At 42.0% G+C, this 10,671-nt stretch overlaps 1 protein-coding gene across 1 annotated transcript; it reads left to right on the plus strand.

Moving 5' to 3' along the window:
• The first annotated feature begins 1,252 nt into the window (after positions 1-1,252).
• Steap2 (STEAP2 metalloreductase) lies at positions 1,253-10,260 on the plus strand. Its single transcript, XM_052172411.1, has 4 exons — positions 1,253-1,768; positions 5,387-5,914; positions 7,246-7,410; positions 9,600-10,260. The coding sequence occupies exons 1-4, from the start codon at positions 1,280-1,282 to the stop codon at positions 9,885-9,887; spliced, it is 1,470 nt and encodes a 489-aa protein (XP_052028371.1). The 5' UTR covers positions 1,253-1,279; the 3' UTR covers positions 9,888-10,260.
• The last annotated feature ends 411 nt before the right edge of the window (positions 10,261-10,671 follow it).

Consider the following 10,671-nt stretch of genomic DNA (forward strand, 5'->3'; position numbering starts at 1 on the left):
CCAGGAATGGGAGGGTGGCTTTGTAGGAGCAGGTTGCCAAGGACTACCTGAGAGCCCAGGACTGCCCCAGGGAGAGTGGATAATTACACTTCCTGACTTGAAAGGCGTGAAACGACGTGTAATAGGTGTAAAGGTGGTGCATTTTCTCCCTTCATGGAATCTAAATTAGATATTGAGATCACCAAGTAACACTGGAAAACAGCGAAATAGCCGAAGAATATCACCATTTTAAATAGGGGAGCTATGTTATGGGATGCAGGGATAATGAGAAGATGTCTGTGGTGTTTAGCTGATTCTTTAGTAGGGTGTTGTTTCTCTCTCTCTCTCTCTCTCTCTCTCTCTCTCTCTCTCTCGCTCGCTCGCTCTCTCTCATTTTAATTTTATTTTATGAGACAGGGTAGCCCTGAATGGCTTTGGAACCCACTACATAGACCTGACTGGCCTCAGACTTATGTAGATTTACCTGCCTCTGCCTCCTGAGTGCTAGGATTAAAATCCCACTATGCCTGGCTATTCACTAGATTTTGATGCCTGCTTTTCTTTAATATTGTTTAAATAATGGCATAAATTTTATTGTTGGCTGTTTTATCTTAACCTATTTTAAATCTGTAGTTAATCAGTATACAGACTCTCTGCCCCCAAATAATTGTCTAGTTTGGGTTGTACTACATGGAAATTTGTTTTTATGTGTCTCTTCTCTCTCTCTCTCTCTCTCTCTCTCTCTCTCTCTCTCTCTCTCTCTCTCTCTCTCTCTCTCTCTGGATTAAGGTCCTTTTCTCTGCATCTGATGTCATTTCTGATTTGCCGCCTGATGTGCTGATCGCATGCTTGCTGGAGCTGATTTTGACAAACATTCTGAGTGAAATTCCTTCTTTGCCCTAGGCCTTCCTTGCTACACATAGGCAATTCCACCGTCCAGCAGCATCTGCTGCTGCACTATTTTAGAAATGCAGCCTCCAGAGCCTCCCTCCAGACCCTCTGAGTGAGAAGCTGCATCCTACGATCCCCCAGGTATATTTGTATGTGCCCCCATTTACCTGATTAATCACTTTTCTGTTAATTTTTCTATTTCTGAGATCTTCTCTAGCTTACAAATTGTGCTTGCTGTGTTCTGGGTTACAGAGCATGTCAAAATACTTTTGTCTTTAGAGATGTAGGACATAATTGCAATGTCTACAAGTTGTTTTTTTTTTTTTATGTTTATCAATGGGTTTAGTTGGTGAACATTTCCTTTTCTCTCTTCTAGGACATTCCTGGTGATCTTGGAAGAGTCTCTACCATGGAATCCATCTCTATGATGGGAAGCCCTAAGAGCCTGGAGACATTTTTGCCTAATGGCATAAATGGTATCAAAGATGCAAGGAAGGTCACCGTGGGGGTGATAGGAAGTGGAGATTTTGCCAAGTCTCTGACCATTCGGCTTATTAGGTGTGGCTATCATGTGGTCATAGGGAGCAGAAATCCTAAGTTTGCGTCAGAATTTTTTCCTCATGTGGTAGATGTCACCCACCATGAAGATGCGTTAACAAAAACAAATATAATATTCGTGGCTATCCACAGAGAGCATTACACCTCCCTGTGGGACCTGAGGCATCTGCTTGTGGGCAAAATCCTCATTGATGTGAGCAACAATATGAGAGTAAACCAGTACCCAGAATCCAATGCAGAGTACCTGGCTTCACTATTCCCGGACTCCTTGATTGTCAAAGGATTTAATGTGATCTCAGCTTGGGCACTTCAGTTAGGTCCCAAGGATGCCAGCCGCCAGGTATGCAGCCTTTTGATTTTTATTATTTGTTTTTTTAGTCAAGTAAACCAAGTTAGGTTCTAAGGCATTTTAGTGATGCTTTGAAAACTATGAGAGATCACATGAAGACTACATTCCAACCTTATAAACGCTTGTACTTCTCTTCACAAAAATGATGCATAAAATTTGATATAATGGCATGGAGTTTTCTGTAATAGCCAGTTAATTAAAGAAAGGGTGAGTTAGCTGATGTGTCCTCTGATGCATTACATTAATCCTCCAGAATTTTCAAAGAATATAGCAAGTGTTTTTATTTTTCCCCACTTTTGTTTTCCTTTCCCCCTCTCCCATCCTGCCTTTTTGTAGATACTTGGTAACACAGCATTTCATCTCTGAAGGAGAAAGGACTTCATGTAACCCTTCGGAACGCTCAAGAACAGCCTTTGTATTTTTCATGGATTGGGCTTTTACGGCTTATTGAGAGTAAAATCTGTTAAGCACAGACTTTAAGCTTTGGGGCAGGTGGGCAGAGGTAGAGTGGATTTCTCCACTTTGCTTGCAGCATACAAGTCTAGTTCAATTTGTGAATGGCGCAGACAGCAGGTTCTGTTAATGCTTCTGCAATTAGGAATTCTTACTTAGGAAAACACCTAAGTAAGGCACTTTAAAAGTCCCCCAGAGGTGTGCTTAGGTATTAAATCTCAGGGTTGTGGTAAAAAGACCTTCTCATTTTTGTTCATAAAAACAGTTAATTGTAGGGCTGGAGAAATGGCTCAGCGCTCAAGAGTACATAGTGTTCTTGCAGAGGACAGACATTTGGTTCTCAGCACCACACTGGGTAGCTCACAACCACCTGTAACTCCGAGGGCACCTGCACTCCTGTGTGTAAACTACAATGCAATAAAACACGGGTCATTGCATTCATTACACAGTACATGTATCCTGGTTTATGCTATGTATTGTGGTGGTGACGTCTACATTGAGTATTTTCTATCACCGTGCCTCAGGTGCCTCAGGGGAGAAGGATATACTTTGCTCACGGTTTCAGAGGGTTCAGTCCATCATGGTGTGGAAGAATGGCGGAGTGGTGCTGTTTATGTCATAGAGGGAAGAAAACAGAGGAGGGGCAAAGCCATGGTTCTGCTGCCTTTCTGCTTTCTCTTCATTTATTCTGTCCAGGACCCCAGCCCACAGGATGGTTCCCCAGCCCACGGGATGGTTCCCCAGCCCATGAGATTGTGTGCCTTCCTTCAGGGGGAAACTTTCCTCCCTGTTTAATCCTTGCTGGAATGCCTCTCAGACACACACTGGAGTGAGCCTCATCTTCCCTTAGGTGATTGCAAATTCAGTCACATTGACAAGATGAGTCGTCACAGTGACCACTTTCAAGTCTCTCTGTTTCTCCCCCTTCTCCTCCTTCTTGCTTCCAGCGTTTTGAGAGTTGTCTGCACTGGCTTTAAACTTGATGCCGTCTCATCCCTCAGCCTCCAAAACACTGGGGTTACAGGCATAAGCAACCATCCCAGGCTCCAGTACTTGAAACAGTCCATGGTTCCTAAAAGGTTTCGCCCACTGCTCTGAGCTGCTGATCAGACGCGGCAAGCTAGGCTTGAGCCCCAAGCCAGACTCTAGCTTCTAGACACTGTCCTTTCTTATTTTTTTTTTAAAACTTATCCTGTAATGTTTGGCAAATTCAAACCAGGGCCTGTCAAAGTTAACATAATTACTTGCTCATATTCATGATCATTTTAATTTTTAACGGAATAAAAAAAAAAAAACCATGTGGAACAGTGATTAAATTCAAATTCAGAATGAATTGAAAGTTCCATCATGTCAAGAGCCATATAAGTGGCATTTCATAATGCCCGTGCCCTCAGTTCTGCGTGTCTCACTTGTAGATCTAGATTATTAAAATATGTCTTCATTTATAGACTTTTCTCCAAATAAGAAAACGGGTTTGCTCCACCATTTCACACCTGCAGTAAATCCAGATGAATGCTTTCCTTATTTCTTTGCTAGAAAAGAATTCCCATCTTAGAAATCCTTTTTTGTTCGTCATTCACCTGGCTACCATCAGCTGAGATTCAAAACCCGGAAGCTGAGCTCCGTATTGTCACCCTTGTGTGACTAGGAAGAGTCTGCAAACACTTCAGCATGGTCTCTTTCAGAGTCAGTGCACACATGTCTTCAGGGATATATCTGGACATTTGTTTTTCCTCAAACATTACTAGAGACTTTGTACCAATATTTTTCTATGCATGAATGAGATGGCCTACCTGTCTACAGCAGTAGCTCACTCCAGACATGAACTTGGGGCTCAACAGATAACTTATTGAATTTTCAACTATATTATAGTATTGGTGAGGTTTTGAGCTTCCTCACCCTACCTATCATATCGTTCCTGTAGAGATGGTATGATTACTCTTAGAAAAATAGCAGTTCCCATTGTGTGTAAATTAAGCCTATAGAGTCATTGCTCTGTGTTCACGAATGAAATGGTATACCTGGAATTGTTGAAGTGTTTTATAGATACTTAATGACTTGGCCTCTGACCCTGAGTTCTACAAGGAGCTTGGCATCTTGACACAGTTGGCACATTTTACTTGCAAAGGCCGCCGCTGCCCAGAGGCTGCTCATCTGCACTCTTGCTGGATAAGGAGCAAAGGGTTTTCCACCACTCTGCTAGGCAGAATCTCCACATTCCTAGAATTAGAAGTTGTCCAGGGAAGGAAACAAGGGGATCCAGCCTCACCCTAAGAAAGCGGGCTTGGGGGATGGCAACCCCATAGGAAGAACAACAATATCAACTAACCAGGACCCATGGGAGCTCCCAAAGACAAAGTTACCAACCAAAGAGCACACATAGACCAGTCCATGGCCCCTGGCCAATTGTAGCAGAGGACTGCCTAGTCTGGCTTCAGTGGGAGAGGATGTGCCTAATCCTGTAGAGACTTGATGTCTCAGGAAAGGGGGATGCTGGAGGGGAGGGTAAGGTGGTGGTAGGATGGGAGGGAAGTACCCTCTTATAGGCAACGGAATCGGGGCGGGGGGGGGATGGGGCGAAGAACTCTGGAAGGGGAATCAGAAGGGGGCAACATTTGGAATACAAATAATTTAAGGAGAGAGAGAGAGGGAGAGAGAGAAAGAGAGAGAAGAGAAGAGAAGAAAAAAATCTGGGTTGAGAGGAGATGGCCGTAGCCCCCTGGGGGGGGGGGGGGCATGTCCCTTCCCTTTCAGCTGCTGCTGACCCTGGTGCCCTAGAAGAGCGAGCACACTTCCTCTCCCAGTAGCTCCCAGTCGTGAGGACCTCTTGGAGCCTCCCAGTTACAGCTAGATTCTCTGTACTTTATTTTCATCATAGGTGGCAAAGACTTTCCAAACTTTTATTAAGTTTAATCATAATGTGACACTTTTGATCAATCCGTTGTGGAGATACCGTTTTTTAAAACTGTTACTAATACCTATGGAAGTATGTACTTTAAGTCTGTTTAATAATTTACAGTTAACTATTTTTTTCTCCACTCCCGCACATCACACTAAGTTAATAAGCAATGCCTGGCAGATTCAGTCGACTTTGTGACTGAGGACAGGACTGTGATGGACGGCGGTGGTAACCATCCGTTTTGGCTTTTCTTCCAGGTTTATATATGCAGCAACAATATCCAAGCTCGACAGCAGGTTATTGAGCTCGCCCGTCAGTTGAATTTCATTCCTGTTGACCTGGGATCTTTATCATCAGCCAAGGAGATTGAAAACTTGCCCCTGCGCCTGTTCACCCTCTGGAGGGGGCCGGTGGTTGTGGCCATAAGCCTGGCCACATTTTTCTTTCTTTATTCCTTTGTCAGAGATGTGATACATCCGTACGCCAGAAACCAGCAGAGTGACTTCTACAAGATCCCTATTGAGATTGTGAACAAAACCTTGCCCATAGTTGCCATCACCCTGCTGTCCCTGGTGTACCTGGCGGGCCTCCTGGCTGCCGCGTACCAGCTTTATTACGGCACTAAGTACCGTAGATTTCCGCCTTGGTTGGATACCTGGTTACAGTGCAGGAAACAGCTGGGGTTGCTGAGTTTTTTCTTTGCTGTCGTGCACGTTGCTTACAGCCTCTGCTTGCCGATGAGGAGGTCGGAGAGATACTTGTTCCTCAACATGGCTTACCAGCAGGTACTGAGCATGGTTGTGACTTATCTGGCTCTAGTGTGATACCGTCATAGGAATTGTAAAATCTGAGTCCAAATAGTGTACATTTATGTATGCTATTAAATGGCATTTTCCCTTTGGTATATTGGAGCGGGAAAGTGTTTCTGTTTTTTTGAGGTGGGGTCTCTATTTATGAGTGGATGTTGCTTTTCTGTATAGCTGTGGAGATACTGGAGAGGAATATATTTGGGAGGGTGGTTTGTTTTGTTTTGATTGAGACACGGTCTCACTATGAGGCCTTCACTGGCCTAGAACTTTCTATATAAACCAGGCTGGCCTCAAACTCACAGAGCCTTGCTTGCCTCTGTCTCATGAGTGCTGGGATTAAAGGCTTGAGCCACCACACCCAGTGGACAGGAATTTGGTTAGAGCTTTTTCAATGTAGGAGCCCCAAGGGCTCTTTTCAGGATGTTGGTGGGGGTGGCTTTTTTTTTTTTTTAAAGAATGCCTTGTTAAATAAAACTGGACAAAGTTAAGACGGTATTAAGAATATGCTTTCTTCCACTTGTAGATACATGTTTAAATCAAATTTCAGCTGCAGTCCAACTCATGATTTATGCTCTAATTATATTGTCCATGGCCAAATAAATAATTCTAGAAGTATTCACTATGCAGACTGCCATAGACTCACAGTTAAGTCATACTTGACTTATGTGTATTAGCAATAAAAGGGAAGGATTTTTAGAAAAATATTGTAAATCAGTGAAGCTGTTTGGAGTTTGGAAGGTATATTAGTGAGGTAATTCAAGTGGACAAAACTCAAAGCCTGAAGACTTTTTGGTTTCCAGGAAAAAAGGGTAAGAAAGAGATATTGGTATTGGGTGAGGAAGAAGGTAACTTTGAAGTCCCCGCCTGGCTTCTAAGTTAAACTTAGTAGAGCATACCCAAAACATTCAGTCACGTTTGTCAGCTTGTAAAAGCACCTCAACCTCAGAACTTAGTCTGACTACAAATTCTTCTCTCTGTCACTTAGGAACCAGTCAGATGTCATCTCATGGTCTTGGGCTGCAGTAGTGATACACTGTGAATCTGATGTCCTAGGCTTAGCCCCACCCCACCCCCTTACATGCTTGAAAAGGAGGACATCTTAGTCCTGTTTTGATTTAACATTCCCGTATTCTCTATGTCTGGAATAATAAGAACAGAGTCTCCACAATGGTTCACGATGCTGAATTAATACTGTTAATCTTAAAGATGGTTGTAAATGGCCTGGTTCTTCTTCGGCCAAGAGTAAACAGTGTGTAGAGTCAGCTAACGTTCTACTAAGTAAAGGAAGTTCATATCTGTTTTCTTAGGTTCATGCAAATATTGAGAATGCATGGAATGAGGAAGAGGTTTGGAGGATTGAGATGTACATCTCCTTTGGCATCATGAGCCTGGGCTTGCTGTCCCTGCTGGCGGTCACTTCCATCCCTTCAGTGAGCAATGCTTTAAACTGGAGGGAGTTCAGTTTCATTCAGGTATACGGGGTTTGTTTGGTAAGGCATTGGGCGGCACAGGATTTCATTGTTAAGTTCAACATTAAATATGTACTAAGAAGAGGGCCTTGGAGGCTGTATTTGCACATCCAGTTCAGATGACATCCGGTTCAGCTGAAGGCCAGTTTAGTAAGTGAAAGGCCAATACATTGTTACATAACCTTGTCTATCAAGTTAAGAATAAAGAGAGAAGTGGCCTTAGGTCAAATTTAATGTTGAAAGCCTATTTATTATTAGGCAAATGAACACATGAATACACACACAAAGGTATAAGCACTGTCATGCTAGGTAAGTGTGCTAATGGGTCGTGACAACCAACTGATTTGTGAATCTTGTTAATGTCCTTTAATATGTCAATCACAAACTAATGTACAAGAGGAACTGTAAAGAAAGTCAAAGAACACTTGAGCTCTTTAAAATCTAAACGTTCATCTCCATTAATATCTGTATAACATAGTTTACATTCTTAAATACACACACACACACACACACATACACACATTCAAACAATTTGGGTTCTAGTTATTTGGCCCACAGTCTGTACTTGCTGCTCCAAACAGTGTACAGTACAATATATATAATGTATACAGTAGAGTCCTTTGGCAGTATACTAAGTTTTATTTTGTCCCTTGCCTATTGAGTTATTTTTGTCTTTTGTCTTATTTGTTTATTTTTTTTTTTTTGGTTTTTGTTGTTGTTGTTGTGTGGGGTGGGGTGGGGAGACAATTTATCTATGTGGTATTGGCTGTCCGGGAATTTCCTGAAATTTGCTGTGTAGACCAGGCTGGCTTGAAACTCAGAAAGACCTTCCTGCTTTGGACTCCCCAGTGCTGGGGTTAAAGGTGTATACCACATGCCTGGCTGCTTTAAGGAAGTTCTAAAGGATACTTTTTATTCTTTGAAGATGATATGCATGTATACACGTGTCTTTGTTATTGACACTCCCCACCACTTCCCTCCAACCCAGCCCTTTAAAGTCATGCAGAAATCTTATTCTAATTAAGGACAACCCTTCTCTAAATTCGTTTTCTCCCTGTGATCACACCTGAAAGGAAATGAAGGCCTTCTGATAGAAGGTGCTAGACAGACATCTATCATCACAAAGTTAGACAAGTAATTGCAAACATCTCACCTGCTAGAGAGCTGACATTTTCCTGGTGAACTTAGACATTACGTCACTATACTGATATAAACTAGTTGTCAGCGTAAGCGACCTTAATGTAATAATTTAGGGAACTGAAAAATGGTAACCTTTTAACCCATAAAATGGCTAAAGCATTTTTGGTCATCTCCTTTATCATAGTCAATAAGCCACATGTTTGAATTGTTATTCACGTATTACATAGTAATACTCTTAAGTCTTATCATGTTTTCTTATTAACTAGTAACTACTTGTGTGTGTGTGTGTGTGTGTTAAAGCAATTGCTATTTAGTATTTAATGTTGTATATGTGTTTATTCACACACCTGTATATACCTGTTTTTAAACTATTTTAGTTTTATACATAACGTGTAGCAATTTGGATAATCTCTACCTCTAGTTTGCTTGTTCGTTGAGACAGTTTCACTGTATTGCCCAGGCTGCCCTCAGATTAGCAATGTAGATCAGGCTGGCTTTGAACTTGTAGTCCTGTTTCCTTAGCCTCCCTAGTACTGGGATCACAGTGTGAGCCACAGTGACAGCTGTACAAACCTTTATAAAGCATATGGACACCATGCATATCTATACCATGAGAGAAAAGCTAGATGTTCTGATCACTAATTCTAGTAATAGAATCAGCCCAAGGATATAAATCAGAATATAAGAGGTCTACAGTGGTATTATTTATAGTTGAAGAAATTTAAGATTCAGAATGATCAACACAAAGGAAGGATTAAACTGTATCCATTCCGTAAGACATCACACAATATTCATGCTGTGTTTTGATAAGGCACGACAAACCTTGTGATATAATGAATTAGATAATGAGATTATTCAGTTTATCCTATATGATCTAATATGTTCAAGATTGAAGCACTGTAAATAAGTGTGTAGGAATTTATGCAACTGTCTTAAGTTGCTCCATTCAGAAGACAGTAGGTCATGGAAGATTGAAACATCAACAGGGAATCTGCACAGGTTGTTATGTGGGTGAGTAATGGACCTCTTTCCTCTTCCTCTCCCATCTCAAGTCTACGCTTGGCTACGTCGCCCTGCTCATCACGACCTTCCACGTGTTAATTTATGGCTGGAAGCGCGCATTTGCAGAAGAATACTACCGCTTTTACACACCACCAAACTTTGTTCTTGCCCTCGTTTTGCCCTCCATTGTAATTTTGGGTAAGATGATGTTACTTCTCCCATGCATAAACCGAAAGCTAAAACGAATTAAAAAGGGCTGGGAAAAGAGCCAGTTTCTAGAAGAAGGCATGGGAGGAGCAGTTCCTCATCTGTCCCCAGAGAGGGTCACAGTGATGTGATGACAAGAGGTGCTTGCGGAGCCACAACTTCCATCCATGCCATTACTTTAGGCCCTCGCCAAAGTCCCTGTCAGCAGATTGTCAATTGGCGGCAGTCTGAAACCTGCTGTGAGATTTCAGCCAGAGGAGAGATTGTATTCTCAAGTTAATTTTTATAAATGTCATGTTTTTCCAATGTGCAATTTTGTAGTCCTCATCTATGGTTACAATCTAGGAGGATTTTCTTTTGTGCAACCCTAACAGTGTTGCTCTTTTAACCCTACTGCATAGTCAGGCAGAAATATTTGTAGTTAATAGTACAGGTGAAATATAATGTTTAGAACACTTGGCAAAACAGCAGAATGAGAGGCTTTTAACATTACTCAGTGGATATGCATTTTCCCTGAGGCTAAAGATTTTAATTATTATCCAATTTAAGGAGCAGAAATGCACAGTCATACATTATTGAGAAGGGGCACATCACATTAGCATCTACAGTACACAGGAGCAATCTTAATGCTGTCATTAAAATGGGATGGGGAGAATGTCATCCATTATACACAGCAGTGTATGTGAGCAGGAATTAAGGGCAGACGGAAAATTGTATTTAATGTGCACTGGCAACACAACATGCCAATGCACAACTTACGAGGGCTTTAGTCTCTATCGCATTACAGAGCCATTCCATTTTCCTGTTCATGTCAGTCAGGGGAAGGATCCAGTGACATTTGACCTCCCAAGCTGGTACTCTGAATACAGTACCAACCTCAGGAATTGTGGACCTGTCCTTAATTACAATGAAAGT

The sequence above is a fragment of the Apodemus sylvaticus genome, chromosome 2 (assembly GCF_947179515.1).
Source record: "Apodemus sylvaticus chromosome 2, mApoSyl1.1, whole genome shotgun sequence".
NCBI lineage: Eukaryota > Metazoa > Chordata > Mammalia > Rodentia > Muridae > Apodemus > Apodemus sylvaticus.